The sequence below is a fragment of the Lepus europaeus genome, chromosome 23, assembly GCF_033115175.1.
Source record: "Lepus europaeus isolate LE1 chromosome 23, mLepTim1.pri, whole genome shotgun sequence".
Taxonomy (NCBI): domain Eukaryota; kingdom Metazoa; phylum Chordata; class Mammalia; order Lagomorpha; family Leporidae; genus Lepus; species Lepus europaeus.
In genome coordinates this window covers 12116816-12140899 of record NC_084849.1, presented here as the reverse complement: position 1 = coordinate 12140899, position 24084 = coordinate 12116816, and the positions used below count along the sequence as shown (strand labels likewise).

Sequence of the window (24084 nt, the reverse complement as noted above, 5' to 3'; positions counted from 1 at the left end):
CCATTACTCTACACATAGCAGTTTATTTAGTCTTCACCACAACTACGTTATTATGTTAGTTTCATGCCTCAGAAACTGGAGTCATGCAGTTATTAAGTGATGCAGATGAACCTAGACAGTCTGTACTGAGAACCTGTGCTTTCAAGGGGAATCATTGAAATAAGGTGCAAAATCACGTATTCTTGACAAAAGCCTATTCAGTTTTGCTTATTCACAAATTTAATCTCTAAAAGAAAATCCCTCCATAAGTGAGAGTGTTTAAAGGTGAGTTTCAGTTTTGTAAGTGCTTTAAATCATAAATGTTGCTGTTCTTTTGAAGTATCATTTTGCCTTATTCAAATTGTCACTTATTTTCCCTTTTAGACTTCTAGCACAACCTAACAAACGATTTAAAATCTGGCAAGACAAGCAGCCCCAGACACAGCCGCTCCACTTCCTTGACCCATTGCCTCTCTCACAACAACCTGGAGACAGTTTGGGAGAAGTCAATGACCCATATACCTTTGAGGACGGTGACATAAAATACATCTTCACAGCAAATAAGAAATGCAAACAAGGGTCGGAGAAAGATTCTCTGAAGAAGAATAAGGTACCATTTAACAGAGAGACAGAGTCCAGCACGGTGTGGGTTTCTATCTTTGTTACTACACCATGTTTGGGAAGACTTCGAGGCAGAATGTTTGAGATAGTCTTGCCTGATTGCTCTGTCCCCATACTCATGCTCTTGGTACTATTGTATCGAACAGCGTATTGTTCCTTTTTATGTCATGGCTCACCTTTGTTTAAAAGTCAGCCGAACATAAATGAAGCCTCATATTTTCCAGGCTATAGCTTGTACAGTGCATGTTTCCTCTCATATGCTAATTCTTGTTGGCCTATGCTCCCTACTTAATTCTTTTTAAATATTATTCCAAAGACCCAAAAAGTAAAGGAAAAATGTTGACCATAGTGTGTACTATTTATTGAGCGCCTATTCTTACTGTATTGAGCGCTATTTCTGTATATCCTCTGAATGAGTATCAACACTGCCCTTAGATTTTCGTGTATTTTTACTCATCCTGCTTTCATAAAAGTGAGTACTGGGTGTGTCTGCTGTCTTTGACTTTAAATTTTAAAGTTCTAAAATACTGAGCCACTGAAAGAGCTATTCCAGAAAATAGAGGAAATATAAAAATTAAAAGAGATGAGTATAGTTCAGGGGAATGTTTTCTAGATTCCCTTACATACATCTGTCCAGATCTGAAAAAGATCTGTAATTCAGCCTCTAAAATGTTATTAAAGACAGCTTTTAACATCATGGCAGGTCTTAATCAAATGCCACCAGTACTGTTTAGGTGTAAAACACTGATTCACTCATACCCCATAGGATACCCCATAGGATTGAGGGGAAAGTGGGGGAGTTCTTGGTTCTGTTTAAAATCTGGAGAAAGAACATATCTTTTATTCCCTTTGGTTGCATAGACCATGGTTTATCATACTTGTGCTCATAACAAGTTCCATTCTGCCCTCTAATTCTTTGTGTTCTCCCTCATATTCCACACTTTGGGTTGGTGTTCATGTGCTTTGTTTGGCTGAATTTATTATGCAGTCAGAGGATGGATTTGGTACCAAGGATGTCACTACACCAGGTCATTCCACGCCGGTGCCTGATGGGAAAAATGCCATGTCTATTTTCAGTTCTGCTACTAAAACAGGTGTGTACAATGGTTATTTGCCTCACTTGGATTGTTGCTAAAATAAAATGCAAGGGAGATGCTTCTGGATTTAAAAATTATTCTTACTGTAATAGCAATAATTTGAACTCATCTTTAATATATTTTTCATAGTTTGTTTTTCAGTTCCTTTCAAAACTGATAAACATATTTGGAAATAATTGTCTCAAAATTTAACTAAAACCATAGGAAAAAAAATCTCAGGCAGGTCTTGTTGGTTGAGATCTGTGTCCTGTCCTCCCTCGTCCTCGCTGGACGAGGTTGCTCACTCTGTCTCTGTGCCTCCTTTCCCGCAGATGTCCGGCAGGATAATGCTGCTGGCAGAGCTGGCTCCAGTAGCCTTACGCAAGTGACAGATTTGGCACCTTCCCTTCATGATTTAGACAACATCTTTGATAATTCTGATGATGAGGAGCTTGGGGTGAGTCAGCCGTGGCCACACATACAAGCATTTTGCTCTGTGTCAGTGTTTCAGTGTTTCGTTCTAGTTTAGCCCCCTAAACTTGGGGGTTTTTATTTCAAGTTCTGAATGTGCTACAGACACTTTGAAAAGTATCCTAAAAGTTACCGTATGCTTTAAAAGTATCCTGAAAGTTAGTGTTATATCTGACACCTCTTGGGATTTGTTGGTTGACAGGTGTTTTCATTAGTGTCATTCCAGTTGTAAATATTAAAATCTTTCCTATTTATTTTAATGAGTTCTTCTAAATATGATGGGGCTAATGGAAGTAAATAGTTTCTTTATATAGGAATTTTTAAAAAATTCCCACACAACTTTTTATTCATCTATTAAATCAGAAGCTAGTGTATTTTTTTTTTTTAATTTAGGACTGTTTTCCTTTTTGTCTTTTAAATGCTTATTTATTTTCATCTACTTGAAATGCAGAACAACTGAGAGGGTAAGGGAAGAAGGAGAGAGATTAAGTGAGAGAGCTCTTCCATCTGTTGGTTTATTCCCCAGGGCTAGGCCAGGCTGAAGCTAAGAGCCTGGATCTGCAATGGAAGTGGCAGGGACCCACACACTTGAACTATCACCTGCTGCCTGCCAGCATACATTATCAGGAAGCTGGATCGAAAGTGGAAGTACCGGAACTAAACTGATAGGAGATGTGGGCATCCCAGGTGGCAGCTTAATCTGCTGCACCACAGAGCCTACTCCTAGTCTACAGATTGAGAAATATACAAGTGTGACACCTACTTTTGAGGATCATAGTATTGTGTTAGGGAAGTAGAACTTGTACACACAGAAGTTAAATAATAGGTGATTATAGTGTCAGATAAGAATTAAAATTATTTGGAGATCACCTGAGTGCCAAGAGTCAGGAGATGTCTGTCCTTGTCCTCTTGATCAGCTGTGCACCTCTGAAATGTAAGTGTCTGCTATTTTGGGAGCACCTATAGGTGAATAAGATGGACTTTCTTTTCAAGGAAGCCAGTTTATTTATTTTTCCTTCATTGATTCATTTATCTGCCTCCCCATCCATTTATTTTACATGAATTGTTGATCATTTGATCAATGTGGTGGGTACTGTGGCTAATCAGCAAGGGTACAAATATGATTCAGTTACCTCTCTTCTGCTCAAGGTGCTCGCGGACATAAGGAGAAATGGCATATGATTAAAACTGTAGTGTGCTTATTGCTGTGAGTCCAGGGACAGGACAGAGTCAAAAGATGACAAACCTTTAAGTGCAAACAGGCAGTATCAGTTTTTAAGTTAAGCCTTAAAGGTTAAATAGGGGTCAGTTTCTAAAGCCAGTTCTAACTTTCCATAAAATATGTCTAGTTAGCAGATATTATGTAGTATTAGTATTATAAGTACTCAGATGATGATGAGATCATAGTGGCCTTAAAGAAAGAATTTGACATTCAATGTGGGAAAATTGGGGTGGGTAAAAGACAGGGAGGGACATTAGTTTGGATACAGAGTGAGCCTTGACTAAGCACCAAGAATGAACTAGATTGGGGATAATGGAAAACCTTTGATCTGCTTGCTGATGGTGGGTAGAGACTGATGGGCCTAGGAAGGCTTTTGGGCAGGCTTAGGCCATTGGACTTTAAACTGTATCAGTGATGTGTTTCTCCCAGTGCTGCTGAGTGTGGACCTGGGCTGGTAGAAGTGTGTGTTGTGTTTTATCAGTCTGATACACAGAAAGCAAGAGGCCTATTTGGTAACTTTTGTTGGATTGGAACACGAGGGCCTGAATTCAGTCAGTACCTGTAAAAAGGAAAAGGACATGGCAGTTTGAAAAACTCTAGTAGAGGAAATGACATTTTTCCTTACTGTTGATCCAGGTATTAGAATCCTTTTTTAACTTGACTCTTCCTCAAAACTGAGCACTGCTTGGGTTTAGTTAATTCTCAGAGCTGGGTTTCGTGCTTTGATGGTGATAGTGGGAAAAATGCTAAAAGAGAAGAGAAATCACACATCAAAGAAGTAGAAAGGAAAAGAAGCTAACAGTGCAGAATGACCTGGTACTTTTCATAGTCACTGTTCCTAATGGTCATTGTTGCTGCCCTGGACCACTGAATTTATTCCCTGCATACATTGTGAATTGCTATTGGACTTAAGAAATGTGTAAGTTTTTATAATATATTTTTAGTAATGTTAATATGCAAAGGAATGTTGGGCATTTTAAATCAAATTTTCATTTCTGTGAAGTATTTCTACTTTCCTGTGATTTCTAGTCCAACATTGAATCACAAGAACAGTTTACCTTAGAATCTGTTACAAATTCATCTCACTAGTAAATGGAACTGGAAGACTGTTGGCTAAATTTTTATCTCAAATGTTTTTAATTTTATATTTCATCTCTATTGTATGAGTATAAATCATTTTTTGGAAGCCTTCTATTTGTAAGAATCCTTTTTCCCTTTTATTTTACCTTATTTATGTCATCTATTCATTATTCTTAAAGATAATCTGATCTAGTAAGCAACTTGGTTTGTTTTGAGTAACATCAGACTATTTCTGAATATTTCAGTAATTTTATGAAATAAGGGTTTGTGTGTGTGTGTGTGTGTGTGAGAGAGAGAGAGAGAAAGAGAAAGAAAGATGAACACTAACTTTTTAAGTAGGTACAGAAAATATGACTTTTTGTAGTGAGAAATTTTTAAAAATAATGGCTTTGGAGAATTTGAGGTCATCTCTTTAGCTACCTTGTTTCCAAACAGAAGGAAAACCAGACCACTTGTTTGCCAATTACTGCTAGAAACACCACCCTAATGCAGTCATCATGTCCATGAAAATACTCTTCTAATGACCTGGAAGGGAACATTTGCTTAAGGTCTGCAAGTTCTATTTTGTTGGCACAAAAGATCCATGAAAAATGGACTCACTGAGGCTTCTCATCCTCAATGAGCTTTAGATGGACCTCTTTTGTCCCACTTGCTGCTGGTTTTTCTAGAAGTTCATCTGGTGAGCACTAAGCAAAGAGCATCTGCCCTTTGTTTTTAAAAAGCAGTAGGCTTGCACTTGCACTTAGCAGTGTTTGAGCACTGCTCTGCTTATATAGAGATACGTTACTCTGTTTTACTAAGAAAAACGTATTCTTAGGCTGTATCACCCGCGCTGCGCTCATCAAAAATCCCTGCAGTTGGGACAGAAGACCGACCTCTTGGGAAGGATGGAAGAGCTGCTGTTCCTTACCCACCAAGTAAGTGGAAGAAATCCTGCCGACACTTTACATCTAATGCTCTTGTGTCCATTGGTGCTTTTATCTGAAATCCTTGTCCTTTTTGTCCCTTAAGTTGGTATTTCTGAGTTGGCAGGCAGCTAATTATGTATGGAAACCATCCTGATTTAAATTTATTTTCTTTTGTTTTCAAATTGAGCAGAAGCTTTTATATAGTTTAAAATGTGAAAAGTAGGTTTTAGGCTTATTTTTCTGATAATCTTTTCCTGGTAGGATAAATGTGCACAGATGATTTCACAGTGATGTTCCACTCTAAGGCCTGTGGTAAAGTATTTCAAATTTTGTACATTTAAGATAATGAGTGTTTGTTTTCTGTGGTTCTTCTCAAGATTCATACTAAAGGTTTTGTGTTTCTTTTTGAGATCAGCTAGTTTTATTATGTGTGCTGATAAGAAGAGGAGAAAGCTCCTTTTTTCTTGCATATTCTTTTCCCTGAGTAAAATACATTGTTCTACAAGAGGGAAGGAGGCTTGGCTGGCTGCTGTGGGTACTCTGAAGCAGAAACATAATTCCATTGCAAATCATTCTTTAATACCTTCTCATTAACTTCAGCTGGTAATGAGAACAAATTGAGGGGAAAAACCACCATGTCATAGGGATGAGTCAAAAAGTTTTATGAACCTATAAATGTAGTACTGATTTACTCAAATGTAGAAGTGGGAAGTATACAGAGATTGGATTTTGACAGCTTTAGTGGATCCATAGCTTTTTAAAATATGCAAAGCTTTCTCAAGCATGTCATGGATGAAAATGAATAATGATAGCCAGCCAGTTGCTGTAGTTTTTCTAATTAAACATTTTTCTTTTTTTATTACTCTGCACTGCAGAATTTTACAAACATGGAATTTCACAGATTAAAAGAAATAATATTAAAATAGATACCGATGGAATAAGTCAGATGAGTTAAGTTTTATGCCCTGTATTGAAGCAGTTAATCCTTGGCCCTTTTTGATGTGAAGTGAGACTAGTGATGTGAAACGTGACAATGTCTGGTAACTCCGGAAGCTGTTCACCAGCAAACACCCTGCTCTGGAGTGTCAGGCTGGCCAAGCATGCTGTGTACTCTGTCCTTCTCTCCTTTTTCCTCCTTTTAAAAACCTGTCTGACTTTCTATCTTTCTATCTGGTTCATTCCCCAAGATAATTGTAACTGCCTGGGAGCCAGGAACTCAGTCCCAGTGTCCCAATCACTGGAGCTGTTACCTCTGCCTTCCAAGGTGCACGCTTCCAAGCAGGGATCAGGAGCTGGAGCCAGGATTGGAACCCAGCTACTTCAGTATGGGATGCAGCCATCCCAAGTGGCATCTTACCTGCGAGGGCAAATAACTACCCCTCATTTTTCTTCAAAAACAAACTATTCAAGATTTAATGGTAAAGTGCAGGTTATAGAAATTAATGAATTTAAGCCGGCGCCGTGGCTCAATAGGCTAATCCTCCGCCTTGCGGTGCCGGCACACTGGGTTCTAGTCCCATTCGGGGCGCCGGATTCTGTCCCGGTTGCCCCTCTTCCAGGCCAGCTCTCTGCTGTGGCCAGGGAGTGCAGTGGAGGATGTCCCAAGTGCTTGGGCCCTTCACCCCATGGGAGACCACGAGAAGCACCTGGCTCCTGCCATTGGATGAGTGCGGTGTGCCAGCCGCAGCGCGCCAGCTGCAGCGGCCATTGGAGGGTGAACCAACGACAAAGGAAGACCTTTCTGTCTGTCTGTCTGTTTCTCACTGTCCACTCTGCCTGTCAAAAAAAAAAAAGAAAAAGAAAAGAAAGAAATTAATGAATTTGAAATGCAGCACAGGAATATTAGTACCAGGAAAGTCCAAATAAGATATATTATGTAAATTTGTACTGGTGGGAATATGTTTTTATGGGGTGGGATATGTGCATATATACACAGTATTTGCTCCTAAGAAGTGGTACTGACAATGCACAGTTGTCTCTAGCATTTTCCTGTATACTATGAGAGCATGACAGATTTTATATGAAATTCAGTTTCTAGAAGAGCATCGTCCAATAGAAATACAAAAGTGAGTAGCTGGCGCCGCGGCTCACTAGGCTAATCCTCTGCCTGCGGCGCTGGCACCCTGGGTTCTAGTCCCAGTCGGGGCGCCGGATTCTGTCCCGGTTGCTCCTCTTCCAGTCCAGCTCTCTGCTGTGGCCCGGGAAGGCAGTGGAGGATGGCCCAAGTGCTTGGGCCCTGCACCTGCATGGGAGACCAGGAGGAAGCACCTGGCTCCTGGATTCGGATTGGCGTAGCAGCCATTTGTGGGGTGAACCAACGGAAGGAAGACCTTTCTCTCTCTCTCTCTCACTGTCTAACTCTGACTGTCAAAAAAGAAAGGAAGAAATACAAAGTGAGCAACACATGTAATTTTTAATTTTCTTATAGTTGTGTTAAGTAAGAAGAAGAAACATGTGAACTCAATTTTAATGGTATATTTTTATTAAACTTAATTATCAAAATACTGTAATTTTTACATGTAAATCAGTATAAGAAGTTACTGAGATTTGTATGTGTTTGTGTCTGTGTGTGCTTTGAAAACCAAGGTATGTTGGTGTTAGGTATATAGCATCAAATAATTTAGGTAGCCCTGTGTGAAAAATGGCTTTATTATGTTTCTTAAAAGGGTGGTAAGAACTCATTTAATAAAGCCATTACTATAGTCATAATACCTACTAAAAAAAAAGAGACTATGTTTAAGCTCATCATTTTAACTCAGAGGTCTATATTTCTTTATTTCCCAGAGGTCCACACTGGTGATTAAGATCTCACGTGAATTTAAAGATTTTCTGAAGCAGAATCATAGTTTGAAATATTACAGTTACAAATTAAACCAAAATTTTATAGTAGCTACCTTTTGATTTGAGAAAAAGATGAGAGACTAAAGCTTCAAGGTGATGATGTATTTCAAGTGTGACCTTAACTCTGTATTGAAGTCTTTAGCTTTGCTAAAGAAAATTCACTGATCTGGTTGCTGCAACATTTGAAAACCTTTTTCTACCCTAGAACATATTAGTTATGTAGTATCTCAAATGAATGATGCTGTAGTAGTTTCTTATTTTGCTCAGCTTGTGTCGCTACTCCTTTAAATTGTTAAGTTCCTAACAGGCAGGGCATTGTCATAGAAGAGTGCCTTGTAGAGCAACTTGGGGTTTTAGTTTGGTCCTTTTACATCTCAGTAGCAAGAACTGCTTTGCCCAATAAAATCTTTTGCTATGAAGCATGACAAAGATAATCTAATCCAGAGGTTCTCGCCTTCTCTGCCTCCATACGCTGAAATAATTGGTCTCTCCCTTTCCGCTCATCCCAAAACACAAAGGAGAGCAAGCAAGGCTGTTGAGAATCGTACATCTCATTGAGCCTTTGCTGTTAGATGACAGAACTAAGGCAGGACATAACCTGAACATAAACAGAGCTCTTGGTCTGAGTGACCTCTGTCCCTGTTCCTTTTTTTTTTTTTTTTTTTTTTAAGATTTATGTATTTATCTGAAAGTCAGAATTACACAGAGAGAGAAGGAGAGGCAGAAAGAAAGAGAGAGGTCTTCATCCGCTGGTTCACTCCCCAATTGGCTGCAATGGCCTGAGCTGCGCCAATCCGAAGCCAGGAGCCTGGAGTTAGGAGCTTCTTCTGTGTCCCCAACGTGGGTGTAGGGGTCCAAGGACATGGGCCATCCTCCACTGCTTTCCCAGGCCACAGCAGAGAGCTGGATCGGAAGTGGAGCAGCCAGGTCTCGAACTGGCGCCCACATGGGATGCCTGCGCTTCAGGCAGGGCGTTAGCCTGCTGCGCCACAGCGCCGGGAGCCTGTTTCTTCTTTACTCTGCTCTGGACTGTAGCCCACAGCAAAGCATGGGACAATTGTTCAGCATTAATTTCTGATTAGAGACCAGAAGTCAGATGTTAGCCTGCTCAGTGGTTGCTGTTTGTCTAATTTAATATTGAAGTTGCTATAAAAATGATAGTATAGGAAATGGGAACATCAAATGCCAACACAAATTGCTGATTTTAAAATTGTAACTCCAAGCACACTAATAAATTTGTTGAACAGGATACCCCCTAGTGGCCGAACTTTATATATGTTCCCACTTTTAAGCAATAATGCCTTAATGAGCCACTGTTAGTGATAGTGATTACTTAAGGTAAATGAAAATGATTTTTAATAAAAGGATTGAGAATCAGTGTTCTTAGTGTTCACTAAAATATTTTTGTTTCTCTCTGATTCATTTTCAGTAAACTGTCTTGTCTCTAGGTGGGACTGTTAATCATAACTATGAAGCTTCACTTCATGTCAGTCTATAAAGAGATTTTGGAACTCTTTCCCCAACAGACAGTACTGAATAATCCTGTGACGTACAAACCACTACTTTGGCTCCAGCTTTTCTTTTCTTTTTTTTAAAGATTTATTTATTTATTCGAAAGTCAGAGTTACACAGAGGAGAGGCAGAGAGAGAGAGGTCTTCCATCCGATGGTTCACTCCCCAGATGGCCGCAGCGACCAGAGCTGCGCCAATCCGAAGCGAGGAGCCAGGAGCTTCTTCTGGGTCTCCCACGTGGGTACAGGGGCCCAAGGACTTGTGCCATCTTCTGCTGCTTTCCCAGGCCATAGCAGAGAGTTGGATGGGAAGTGGAGCAGCTGGGACTAGAACCGGCACCCACGTGGGATGCTGGCTCTTCAGGCTAGGGCATTAGCCTGCTGCGCCACAGCACCAGCCCCAGCTTTTATTTTCTGTAATTTCTCATCTATACTTGGAAACAAGGAGAAAACTTTTAATAATGTGGTTATTCCATCTAATTGCTTCCAGTTTCTACATAATTCATCTCCTTAGACTTCTCATGGAATCAATTGTTGGGAGAAAAATGCATGTTATGTTGACTCTGTTCACTTAATCAATGTGAAGCCATATCATAAAGCATTAAGAAGATAGTGGTAAAATTCCAGGAAAGGATTATTTTCTGCTCATGGCTGCCTTCTTGGATACTTCCATTATTAATATTTTATTGTGTGACTGATGTGGCCATTCACTTAGTGCTATTTTTTGATGTCAAATTAGGTCCCTGACTGTGAACTAGGACTTTTTAGAAAGCTTGGCCTTTTAGAAGGTTTTGTGTTTTCTCTTTTAGCAGTTGCAGACTTGCAAAGGATGTTCCCCACCCCTCCATCTCTGGAACAGCATCCTGCATTTTCTCCTGTGATGAATTATAAAGATGGAATCAGTTCCGAGACAGTGACAGCATTAGGCATGATGGAGAGCCCAATGGTCAGTATAGTTTCAACACAGTTGACAGAATTCAAAATGGAAGTGGAAGATGGCCTAGGAAGTCCAAAGCCAGAGGAAATAAAGGTAAAATAACTGTCAGTAGATTAACTTTCCCAAGACCTAGTGGTTTTCAAGTTGATTGTTACTGGTACTACCTGTGTGCCATATCTATATAAATTTATAAGGATCCTTTGAATTGGAGCATTGAGGTACACCCTTTGATATATTGGTTATAGTGTCTTTTAATTAACTTAAAATTGTTGATATCATCACTTTTCTATTGATCAGATAAGGGAAATACTGAATAACGATCATTGTGGCTGCTATTTTTATTGTAGCACTGTGTAATGTTCATGTATTCTAAATAGTTATTGGTACTGATCCAACTCTTTTGTCTCAGGACTTTTCATATGTGCACAAAGTTCCACCTTTTCAACCTTTCATGGGGTCCTCCATGTTTGCTCCACTGAAGATGTTGCCGAGCCATTGCCTGCTACCTCTGAAGATACCTGATGCCTGTCTGTTTCGGCCTTCATGGGCAATTCCTCCTAAAATTGAACAACTGCCCATGCCCCCTACAGCCACTTTCATTAGAGATGGCTACAAGTATGTACAGGGATTGTTTCAGTTACTTGCTCTATTTGATGTCATCTTATCCCAACCAGTGGCCTAATTGTTAAAAATTAGACAACAGCATATCATTTGAAACTTTTCTTTATTGACTATTCACATTTTTGCATACATTATTTTGTATTGAAAGTATATTTTCTAAACAAAAATTTGTATGCACAGAAAAATTGAGGTTATTCATGTAGAGCACTGTGGTGTTCATGCATATTCAATGTCAAATCAATGTCTGTCATAGCACTAACAGCTTAATTGAAGTAATGTTCTTTGGGTAATAGTGGTAAAAACTTTGTTCTATGTAAAGTGAGTTTTTTAAAAAAAAGGCAGAGAAATATGGAGTAGGGGTTTCTCCCATCTACTGGCTTACTCCCCAAATGCTCACAACAGCCAAAGCTGGGCAAGACTGAAGCCAGGAGCCGGGAACTCATTCCAGGTCTCCCTCATGGGTAGCAAGAATCCAAGTACTTGAGCCATCATCTGTTACCTCCCAGAGTGTGCATTAGCAGGAAGCTAGAATGCAGAGTGGGGCTAGAACTCAACCCAGGCACCCCAATATGGGATGCAAGCATCCTAAGCAGTGCTTAACTGCTACACCAAATGCCCATCCCAAGGTGATGATGTAAAATGAAGTGTTAGCCTAGATGATTTCTGTTACTGCCTCCACATTATATAGGAAAGAAGCAACAGAATGCTGATATGATTCACAGCACACAAAAGGAATTGTTTATACATTTCATACTGTCCCCCAAATTAATACTTATTGTCAATAATATAGAACAGTTTTCTCTGTGATAAGTACTTTCTTAATAAAATAATGATGTAAAATAAAAGATCACAAACTCAAATTTGTATTGGGACCAGGTAGGCAATAGATAGATGAAATGGTCAGGGTAAACACAAAAGGACTCGGCACTGCTGATGCTTCTTGTCATCATGGGGACAGTAGAAGTGACAGTGCCCATGGGGAAGGATGTTTGCCATTCAGTTGCAGAGCAGTGTCAATCAGGGGTAGGGCTAGTGTAATCAGGTCTTTCTGGTTTTGAGAGTGAGTGGAAATCTAGATATATGAGTTTTATAAAAATGTTGTAGCTGATTCAAAGTTAAGTTAAACTTATGAAACTAATAAAACAAATTTGTGGTCCAGACTCAAGTCTGTGAGCCATATGCTTGTGAGCTCCTATAAAACCATTTTGATGAAACCAACTTTAATGTCATAAACATTCATTGTGAAGTCAGTGTCAGAATGAAACTGTGACAGAGAAGACCCTAGGCATAAGAAGCTACAGCTGCAAGGTCACAGGACTTAGTTTCTGCTTTAATAAATTCTGTGTTGATCTTAAGTGGTCATTTTACCTGAGTCTTAATGGAGTAATCCTGCCTCACTTCCCTCCCAGGACTTTTGAAAGGCTCTAACCACTAATGGCTACTGGAGAGCTGTGGAAGTAACAGTGTCCTGGCAACATGAAGCAGAGTGCCCAGAGCTGTCTGGGTGTGTGCCCTGGCTTGTCTGGTGCTGCTGTGTTCCACTGGAGCTCTAGCTTACTTGACTAGATACCAGGACAGCACAGCTAAGAAGCCTTGGCACACAGGGATGAGGTCAGGAGTCACAGTTGCAAATAAAAGATACATGCAGTTCAGGAAAACATTCAATATGCACACAGGTCCACCAGAAGGTCGCAGGTCACTTTTTGGTATATAATGGTTTAAGTACAGCAGATCACTGTTTAGATCTAGTAGAACATTTGCCATTCCAAAGATTCTTTGTATTCTAGCCTGGCACTGTTAATACAAATGAGGATGATGAAGGAGGCATTTGATGTCTGCATTGTCCAGGATGGTAGGCACTCACCTCATGTTGTCATTGTTGACCACTTGGAATGTGGCTAGTGAGAGTAAGACTGAAGCTCTAGTTTTGCTCAAGTCTAACATGGGGCTAGTGGCTACTGCACTGGACTGTATAATTCCAGACTTCCTGTCGCCCACTGCTGTGAGCTCTGGTTTTCTCTACTCTGTGCCACCCTTTGTCACGTTTGCTGTACCTGCAGTCACTTGTGAAATGTCTGTTGTATTTGCTTGTGAGCTAACTTCTTTTCTTTTTGTCATTGTTGCTTGTAGCATGGAGTTGATACTTAATTCATTTTTCTAGAATGGGGAAAATAGGTTAAAATATAAGATAAACTATTCTTATTCCCTAGGCAGCAATTTAATTATTTAGGTTTTCAGCTAGTAGTCACAGTTCCTTCTTTGAACTGCATGATAATTTTAGGATGTTGTTGGACAGGAAAGTTTGCAAGGAGTCCTGTTAGAGTAAAGATCATTATTACACACTTATTATTTTGTATTATTATTTTCTCTGATAGAGCAGTGATTGCCAGTCAGGTTTTCTGGATCACTGTTTATCTGTATTCAAAGAGAACACTGTGACTTCTAGTTAACATTTCTTTATAGTGCCTTGTTTGGATTTTAAGACATTGCTAATTTAAAATTATAAGAAATCATTTGAAGAAACATTTCTTTATGATAATTTTCTTTAACAATATAAGTGAATGAGCACATAGTTTATTGAAATAGCATCAATTTAAGCACAGAATTTATATATATATATATATAAAAGAATATGAAAAATTGGAAAAAAACTTTTTTTCTTGGTACTTCTTAAGTGGAAAGAATGGGCTCATACAGTGTTTGGCATGTATGTCTAAAAATGTATACCAAGAAAAGGTTTTACAGTATTTTACAGAATAGCAGAATGTCACAGGCACTGTGGTGTTTTCTGTTTGGCCATCCTGAAAAGAAATCCCTGCTTGGGAGAAAATAGATAATATGACACAGTTGGTCTCAGGGAGTTAAAATAATCTTACTTATATGGACTGAAGAGCATTTTGAAAAACAAAAGTGAACTAGAGGTGTCTGCTTTGCTCCACAGAAATCTATTAGAAGCTGTAAACTGTGATGCAATATGTATACTTTTTCTGTGTTACCACCTGATGAATACTAAAGCGTTTTTAGCAGCATACACAGTGTTTCTATTAACCGTAGTATAGTATTGTGTTACCTAAAATGGAATTCCTTTATAGTCACTCATTTCTATAAAAATATAAGCCTAGATAGGGCTGCATTTAAAAAAAAAAATTTATTTTGTTTGTTTGAAAGGCTGGGGGACATAGATTATCTCCTGTCTGCTAATTCATTCACCAGATGCCCCCAAAAGCTGAGAAGCCAAGAGCTGGGAACTCAACCCAGGTCTCCGCTGTGGGTGCCAGAGACCCAACTATTTGGTCTACCTAGCAGGAAGCTGGAATCAGAAGTTGGGGGCTGGGACATGAACCCCAGGCACTCTGCTATGGAATGCAGGTGTCCCAAGTGACACTTTAACTTCCATGTCAAGCACCTACCCCAAGGCTACATTTTGAAAATTAGAAAAAATGTTAAATTTTCATGTGTATTTGATTGTAATTATTCTAATATCACATATAGATTATAGCCTCAGAGAACAAGTGCACTGACAGACTTTCAATTTCAAAAAATGACAAAAAATGTAATTGCAAATGAGATGGAAATTTCATCCTATGATCCTCTAGCTAATTATGCATCTGAACTCATGTGGTAAAGGTCCATTTAGTAGTTACAGCTTCTCAGGATTACATTGACCAATCCCAACACCTTGTTTTCTTGTAGAAATAGTAAAATGTTGTCAAAAGATTAAGATGGGAATTGCTTAGATGTGGAATAAGTAGAAGGAAATTGTACACTGAATTATTCTTTGTTCCTTGCTTCTTGCTTCTCCTCACACTGTGCTTACTGCTCTGCATCTTTGTTAAAGGATAAATCACATTTACTAAGTGACCACATACACGTACAGTATAAGAATGTGTAGTGTGTGGTTGACACGATCACGTGTAGATTTGGTAACTGATGCACGCCCCAGCTCACACAGTACCCTTCTGTCTGTTGCAGTAATGTGCCTAGTGTTGGGAGCCTAGCAGATCCAGACTCTCTGAACACACCGCAGATGAGCACGCCGGTGACGCTGAACAGTGCTGCCCCAGCCAGCAACAGCGGGGCAGGAGTTCTTCCATCTCCAGCGACCCCTCGCTTCTCTGTCCCTACCCCACGAACTCCCAGGACCCCAAGAACTCCCAGAGGCGGGGGCACTGCCAGTGGTCAGGGATCTGTTAAATATGACAGCACAGATCAGGGGTCACCAGCCTCTACACCGTCTACCACACGGCCCCTCAACTCTGTGGAGCCTGCCACCATGCAGCCGATTCCTGAAGCCCACAGCCTCTATGTCACCCTGATCCTGTCTGATTCTGTAATGAATATCTTTAAAGACAGAAACTTTGACAGCTGTTGCATCTGTGCCTGCAACATGAACATCAAAGGGGCAGATGTCGGCCTTTATATCCCAGACTCCTCCAACGAGGACCAGTACCGCTGTACCTGTGGCTTCAGTGCGATTATGAATCGCAAACTTGCCTACAATTCGGGACTCTTCCTGGAAGATGAGCTGGATATTTTTGGGAAGAACTCTGATATTGGTCAGGCTGCAGAGAGGCGCTTAATGATGTGTCAGACCACCTTTCTTCCTCAGGTGGAAGGAGCCAGAAAATCCCAGGAGCCACCCATTAGCCTTCTCCTCCTCCTTCAGAATCAACATACGCAACCTTTTGCTTCTCTGAGTTTCCTGGACTACATTTCCTCTAATAACCGCCAAACTCTTCCCTGTGTAAGCTGGAGCTACGACCGGGTGCAAGCAGATAACAATGATTACTGGACAGAATGCTTTAATGCATTGGAGCAGGGGCGGCAGTACGTGGATAATCCTACTGGTGGGAAAGTGGACGAAGCTCTGGTGAGAAGTGCCACTGTGCACTCTTGGCCTCATAGCAACGGTACGTGGCCCGGAACAGAAACTGACTTCAAAAAGTATCTTGGTGTGATGATAACTTAAAATCTTTCTTGACTTTGCTGTATCACTAAAATTTTAAATTTCTTTTTATAAAGCTATATTAATTTAATCTTAAATTTAAGGACTGGGGAAATGCTTTATATTGAGGCACCTTTGAAGATGAAGAGTAATTACTTTCTGAAAATTTCCTCTTGTATTAATTCATAAGTAGGCACCCATGTTGGAAATAATATGACTCATCCAGAGCGCACCAACTGTTGATTTGTACCTCCTTGCATGTGTAAATCCACTCGTTCTTCAAGATCATATTTTCATGATACCTCTCCACAAAAAACTGCTGCTTACTTATGGAAGTATTTTCTCTTTCCTCTGACTTTCCAGTATGTTGTTATCTCTTAAATCAGTTATCACTTTGACTTTAGGTGACTGGAGCATGTCACTGGCTCTTCTGTTATTAAATGCTCCAGTTGACGCACAGTTTTGTATTTGGGCTCTGAGAGCGCCAGTCACCTTGCTGTGTTCTCCTCTTACCCGTTCACTGTACTGTGATGCATTCTGGGGGAAATGGTGGCTGAAAGAAACAACTTGCCCTTGTGTGCTCTCTAGTCTGTTCTGGAAAAATGGACACTAATCAAATCACTGCATCGGTCAGCTCATTATCACAAATCAGTGTAAGTGTGAAGATCAGTAGGTTGGATCTCCCTGGGCTGGAGGTCAGGGACAACTGAAGCAGTAGCTGCATTTGCTCTGAGATCTCAGTGATGAGTAAGAATGAACTGAGTGAGGAGGGGAGGGAGCCAGTCTTCATGTCCCAGACGGAAGGCAGGGTAAGTGTGAAGGCCCAGAGTTTCATGAACTGGGGGGTCCTCAGGGGACTGAAAGGTTAGAAGCCAACTAGATTAAAAAAACCTATTGAGACATGCTGCTGATCGGATCTTCATCGAAAGAACAATAAAAAGTCACTGAAGAGTTTTAAAAAGAGGCATTGGCATCATAATATTGTGTGTGGTTAGACAATAAAAAACATGATGAGTCTGGCCCTGATGTGGGGTGTGCGTTAGAATATGGTAGAAATGGATTTAGGGAGACAAGGCAGCTACTGAGGTAGACCAGATAAGAAACAATAGCTTGCCTTGGAGTCCTAGCAAAGAAGATGGAAAAGAAGTAGAAGCATTTAAGAGATGTTTAGGAAGTATTATCGCAGAGCTTGGTAATGGGTTGGGTTTGGGGGATAAGAGACTGGGGTGTTAAGAGGAAGTTCCCAGTTTGGTGACTTGTGTGCAAGGATAGACAGTGGCAGTGTTCATAAACAGGGATGCTAGAGGAAGATGGGCTGGGAAGAATGCCCATAAGTTGTTTGGAAAGTACAAACATGTCAAGTAGAGACTTGGGTCCAAAGATCAAGGGCAGTGGGATTCTTGGGCATGTGAGGAAGAAGAGGCGAGAATAGAATGAGCAGAGGAGCCAGGATGTAGCTTAGCTGAGTTCTGACAAGTGAAGACCATGGAGAGGAGTGAGAGCCCATTGAGGAGGAGAGGGGGAAGAGGGAGAAGGGAGACCAGGGTGAAGCAATGTTTCAAGAAAGAGGAATGAGTCAGCAAGTGTGAAAATGCAGCCGAGGCGTTTAAGAGAAGGGTTGCATAGGGCTCCTGAGCTCAGGGAGAGCTGTTTGTGTGCAGTGATGTTAGCAGAGGCCAGATTGCAAGGGGAGTGTGGGTAGAGCACAGAGCCTGCCTCTGGACAGCTCAGTCTGGCAGGAGCGGAGGCTATGTAGGTCTTTTAAGTATAGTTTGGAATCAGAAAATAACGAAAATGTCCATAGGAGGGAGGTCCGTGGAGTAGGCAACGACAGGTGTTTTCTGAATAGACCAAACAAGAAAGCTTTCTCGTAGGTGGAAGCTCTTCAGTAAACATTACAAGATTCTCATTCATTTTATAACTGCTTAGATTCAAGCACAGTAGCTTTTACAAAACAGGCCCTTCACCGTGGTCTGCTGAATGAATTTATGAAATAAGCTGAATGCAGCCTTCTTGCTAAAGAAATGTGGGTGATCAGCTTGGGTGGTTTTCACTACTAGATTGGGGAGGGATCAGTGGTGGCATCTTCCATATGAAGAACTGTAAGTTTGATTGCAGGGGAGGTCTGGGTTTCAAATTTTGAAATGCACAGCAGTACCAGATATGTAATATAAATGAAGGGGGTAGGAGATGGATTTGTAAAAATCAGTGCCTCAGATTGTATTCTTTTGAAACACACTTTCTGTTTTACATACACAGGTATAAAATTCACAGGAAAAATGCTTGCTTTTATTTTTCTCAAATCTATAATTCTCTTGATCTGTCATTTCTCACTTTTGATAGAGTCATGAGTACACGAAGTTCTTATAAAAGAAACACTGGCTTGAAGATCAAGAGTGATTTTTTTTAAAGATTTATTTATTTATATGAAAGAGTTACACAGAGAGAAGGAGAGGCAGAGAGAGAGGTCTTCCATCTGCTGGTTCACTCCTCAGTTAGCTGCAATGGCTGGAGCTGTGCCGATCTGAAGCCAGGAGCTTCTTCCGGGTCTCCCACGTGGATGCAGGGGCCCGAGGACTTGGGCCATCTTCTACTGCTTTCCCTGGCCATAGCAGAGAGCTGGATCGAAGTGAAGCAGCTGGGACTCCCATATGGACTGCCGGCACTGCAGGCAGTGGCTTTACCAGCTTCGCCACGACGCCAGCCCCAATAAAGAGTGATCAACATCTCTTCAGTCTCAGGCAGTGAGCAGGGCAAGGCACACAGAAATGGCCGCAGGGGACAGCTGCTCCTCAGCTCTGTCATTGCTGCTTACGTGGGAACAGGGGGCTCATCCCCTGGCTTGTCAGGCCTCCAGTTCATGCCAAGCTGAGAAATCCAGATTGGAATATGAAATTTCCTGTAACAGTCCATTCTGCAGTTTAAAAAAATACGTTGTGGGTCACCAGTTTGTAAGCTGTGTTTCATTGATGTAGGGACACATCTGAAAATGTGTTTAGAACCAGTGAGCACCTACCTGTGTTCCAGATTTGCTTGGTAGAGAAGTCTTAGATTTCTATCCACATCCTTTTCTTAATCAGCTAGAAAAGTGAGAATGAAGAAGGGCCTTTAGGAGCCTAGCTTTGCAGCTTTATGCCCCATCACCTTGAGCTTCATCAGCTCTGTCCATGGCCAGTTTCGAAAATCTTTTGAGCATTATGGACCCTCCCCCTTCAGAAAAAAATCTATATATTCATGCATGCACAGTCCTGCAGAGTTTCAGGGGAATTTCAAAGTCTAGGTCAGGAACTCTTCCCTAGAGTGACTGCTAGCAGAACAAGTATTTATTCTTTTTTTTTCCCTTAAGATGTTACTTATTTGTTTGAGATGTAGAGATATGGAGAGGGAGAGGGAGAGAGAGAGAAAGGTTTACCGTCTGCTGGTTCATTCCCCAAATAGCTGCAATGGCCTGAGATGGGCTGATCCGTAGCCAGGAGCCAGGAGCTTCTTCTGGGTCTCCCACTCGGGTGCAGGGGACCAAGTGCTTGGGCCATACTCTGCTGCTTTTCCCAGGCCATGGCAGAGAGTTGGTTCAGAAGAGGAGCGGCTGGGACTAGAACTGGCCTCATGGGGTGCCGGTGCCACGGTGCTGGACCCCAGTATTTATTTATTTTAAGATTTATATTCTGTTTGAAAGGCAGAGTTACACAGAAGGAGAGGCAGAGAGAGAGAGAGAGAGAGAGAGAGAGGTCTTTCGTCGTTGGTTCACTCCCTAGGTGGCTGCAGTGGCCAGAGCTGTGCCGATCTGGAGCCAGGAGCTTCTTCCGGGTCTCCTACATGGGTGCAGGGGCCCAAGGCCTTGGGCCATCTTCTATTGCCTTCCCAGGCCATAGCAGAGAGCTGGATCGGAAGTGGGTGCCCATATGGGATGCCAGCATTTCAGGCGGCAGCTTTACCCACTACGCCACAGTGCTGGCCCCCCCAGTATTCTTTTTTTTTTTTTTTTTGACAGAGTGGATAGTGAGAGAGACAGAGACAGACAGAGACAGAGAGAAAGGTCTTCCTTTGTCGTTGGTTCACCCTCCAATGGCCTCTGGGGCCGGCGCATCGCACTGATCCTAAGCCAGGAGCCAGGTGCTTCTCCTGGTCTCCCATGCGGGTGCAGGGCCCAAGCACTTGGGCCATCCTCCACTGCACTCCCGAGCCATAGCAGAGAGCTGGCCTGGAAGAGGGGCAACCAGGATAGAATCCGGCGCCCCAACCGGGACTAGAACCCGGTGTGCCGGCGCAAGGCAGAGGATTAGCCTGTTGAGCCATGGCGCCGGCCAGTATTTATTCTTAAACAGCAAATCTGCTGCCTTCCTCCGTGTACAGAAGACTTTAGTCCTGTAGTTGTTTCTGCCTTGTGCCATTGCCTGCATTGATGGTTGTCTCTTTGTGGATTCTATATTCTGATAATATTTTTATAAGTTTTTATAAGCTTCTATTGAAGTTCTTTTCCCCTAATCATATAATCTGATCTTTATTATTTGTAAATCAAAGTAATGTAATAATTAATAAACTTTTGCAACTTTCTTTTCTTATGAAAAACCTTGGAAATAGGTTTACATGATTTTAAAATGTCAGACCTATTTATTTTTCCCCTTCTAGGCAGTACTTTAGTTAAACTCTTTTTATCTAAAGTAACCTGTTTCCCATTTTGGGGAAAATATTTATTTTTTTATCTACTTATTTGAAAGGCAGAGTTAGATATCTTCCATCCACTGGTTGTTTCCCCAAATAGCCATAGTGGCTGGGGCTGGGTCTAGTCAAAGCCAAGGAGCCTGGGGTCGCCATCTGGATTTCCCATGTGGGTGGCAGGGGCCTGAACACTCATGCCATCTTCCACTGCTTTCCCAGGCACATTAGCAGGGAGCTGGATCAGAAGTGGAACAGCCCTGAACCAGGGCTCACGATACATCAGCATTGCAGGTGGTAGCTTAACCCGCTACACCACAATGCTGGTCCCCTGCTCCCCATTTTTATTAATAAATTACCAAATCATTTTCTCTACTTTAGAAGACGAGTATCTTTCCACTGAACTCCTAAGTCCAGTATCTTAGAATCCAGTATAGCTCTTAGTAGTCTCTGCCATGGCCTGTAACCGAGGCCCATATTGATGGCAAGAAGCAGGAGAGTGCTAACCCCTGTATTCTCTCTGCTCTCCTTTCTCTTGCAGTGCTGGACATCAGCATGCTCTCCTCCCAAGACGTGGTCCGTATGCTGTTGTCCCTGCAGCCCTTTCTCCAAGATGCCATCCAGAAGAAGCGCACGGGCAGGACCTGGGAGAACATCCAGCACGTGCAAGGGCCACTCACCTGGCAGCAGTTCCATAAGATGGCAGGACGTGGGACCTATGGTAGAGTCTCAGCCCTGTTTAAATTCCTTCTGTCGTCTGCGTTCGGCCGTGAGGAACAGCTTAGTGACTGTCGAGTCCTTGCTTCACCGACATATCACTGAATCTCTTTGTGACCATTAAGTGTTATAATCCCTTTGTTTTTCCAAAGGTGACCTTTGGAGTCAAGTTTTCTAAATACAGCTAGCATAATCCAGGTCAGTGTGGAAAATAATCCATGAAAAGCATATCTATTAGATCCTCCAGATCTTCCCAACACTCATTACATTTTCATCTGAGTGGCCTTCTCGACTAGTTCTGTTCTGTGGTCATCAAGATGCTTGTCTTAAAGGAGATGACATAGAGCTGCCCGGAAAGTTATCTTGAACTTACCCAAGTCTCCCCCCTCTTCTTGAACCTCTGTAAGCAAGTTCTGACTCATTATTCTTCAGGGACCATTTAATCGGATGTTTTAAAAAATACTTTTAGGAATATTGTGTCAGCATGTAGTGACATTTCAGATGCTGGAACTGAAACCAGTGCCAGGAGTTTCTGAATTGTCCAGGATGTGGGAACCAAACTCTGAACCTCCCTGCTCACCGCAGTGTTGTTTTAGGTTCCGAAGAGTCTCCTGAGCCCTTGCCCGTCCCCACTCTGCTGGTCGGCTGTGACAAGGACTTCCTCACCGTCTCGCCGTTCTCCCTGCCGTTTTGGGAGAGGCTGCTGTTGGACCCGTACGGGGGCCGCCGTGATGTCGCCTATATTGTGGTGTGTCCAGAAAATGAGGCCTTGCTTGAAGGAGCCAGAGCTTTCTTCAGGGACTTGAGTGCTGTGTATGAGGTGAGAAACTCACTGTGCAAATCACGACCCGAATCCTCTGGTTTTTCCAGTTGTGAGTCAGTTTGGAAGAATAAATATCTTGAAAGTAGATCTTGGAGGATGAAGCAAAGAATTAAATTGCCAAAATGTTCTGGAAGTCAGTTGCTGTCTCATGTTGATTTTATACTTTTTATTGAATTTAGAAGGTGTTCCTCTTTCAGCTTCACCATACATCTTAAAATCATGTCCACTGACTCTTCCCCATTTTTTACTCAGAGTTTAAAAGTGTTGCTCACCAGGGGAACATGTTGGCTGTGGAGAATATGAGTTTACAAAAAGATAGCACTCTTTCTGTTTATTTGCTTCTTGGGTGGAGGGATGAGGTTGGTGGGTTAAAGTTTCCAAAAACAATATAAAATAGTTAGCTTGAGAATGTCTCAGTCAACAGATAAGTTTTACAAATCATGTTAGGTTTTTTTTTTTTTTGACAGGCAGAGTGGACAGTGAGAGAGAGAGAGACAGAGAGAAAGGTCTTCCTTTGCCGTTGGTTCACCCCCCAATGGCCGCTGCGGCCAGCGCATCACGCTGATCCGAAGCCAGGAGCCAGGTGCTTCTCCTGGTCTCCCATGCGGGTGCAGGGCCCAAGGACTTGGGCCATCCTCCATTGCCCTCCTGGGCCACAGCAGAGAGCTGGCCTGGAAGAGGGGCAACCGGGACAGAATCCGGTGCCCCAACCGGAACTAGAACCCGGTGTGCCAGCGCTGCAGGCGGAGGATTAGCCTATTGAGCCGCAGCGCCGGCTTTTCTTTTCTTTCTTTCTTTCTTTTTTTTTTTTTTTGACAGGTAGAGTTATAGACAGTGAGAGAGAGAGGCAGAGAGAAAAACAGAGAGAGAGTTCACTCCCCAAATGGCTGCTACGGCCGATGCTGCGCCAATCCAAAGCCAGGAGCCAGGTGCCTCTTCCTGGTCTCCCACGCAGATGCAGGGGCCCAAGCACTTGGGCCAGCCTCCACTGCACTCCCGGCCACAGCAGAGAGCTGGACTGGAAGAGGAGCAACTGGGACTAGAACCTGGCACCCAAATGGGGTGCCGGCTCCGCAGGCGGAGGATTAACCAAGTGAGCCACAGCGCCGGCCTCATGTTAGGTTTTAACACTACATTCATCTTAATACTATAATTTTAATAAGTTAAAAAAATGTAAGAACCATAATAATGTGAAAACCAGGTAGTTTTATATCTTTAGTTTATAATTTCCTCTTGCTTTTGGAAAGGTAGACTCACTTGTGCCCACCTTTGAAGAGTGAGTGCTGCCTTTCTTCTGCCAAAGCAATATACACGAAGTTCTTGGTGCCTGCGACTGCTGATGTCTTTGTATTTGGCAAGATGAAGTGCAGCTAATGTTTGTAAAGCATTTAGAACTATGACAGGCAAATATAAGCATCACAAAAGTGTTTTTAAAATAAGATGTCAAGTTAAATTTCAAAAATATTTCAAGCAAGTGATTCAGTGTCTATAAATGTATGTGTAAACACAGAATAGTAAATTTATTAGTTGCTACAAACCAGTGAGGAGGGCCTGACATGTTATGTGATGGCATCCATTAAGCCACTGATGGAACCCTTGGACACAGCTGTCTGAACAGGGCCTACCCCATGGGTGTGTATGATACTTATAACATAAAGTTTCTCTCAGTAGCTCGA

General features: G+C 41.9%; 1 protein-coding gene across 3 annotated transcripts in view; it reads left to right on the top strand.

Moving 5' to 3' along the window:
* MED13L (mediator complex subunit 13L) overlaps nucleotides 1-24084 on the top strand; it is a 330012-nt gene that overhangs the window by 278555 nt on the left and 27373 nt on the right. For 2 of the 3 annotated variants that reach the window (XM_062182536.1, XM_062182538.1), the window contains 9 exons: nucleotides 364-589; nucleotides 1589-1694; nucleotides 2009-2133; nucleotides 5267-5366; nucleotides 10519-10739; nucleotides 11056-11261; nucleotides 15240-16177; nucleotides 21410-21589; nucleotides 22182-22405. In XM_062182536.1, coding sequence (XP_062038520.1) covers nucleotides 364-589; nucleotides 1589-1694; nucleotides 2009-2133; nucleotides 5267-5366; nucleotides 10519-10739; nucleotides 11056-11261; nucleotides 15240-16177; nucleotides 21410-21589; nucleotides 22182-22405 — 2326 coding nt within the window. The remainder of the gene's footprint in view (nucleotides 1-363; nucleotides 590-1588; nucleotides 1695-2008; nucleotides 2134-5266; nucleotides 5367-10518; nucleotides 10740-11055; nucleotides 11262-15239; nucleotides 16178-21409; nucleotides 21590-22181; nucleotides 22406-24084) is intronic. The other variant, XM_062182537.1, reaches the window with a different exon arrangement.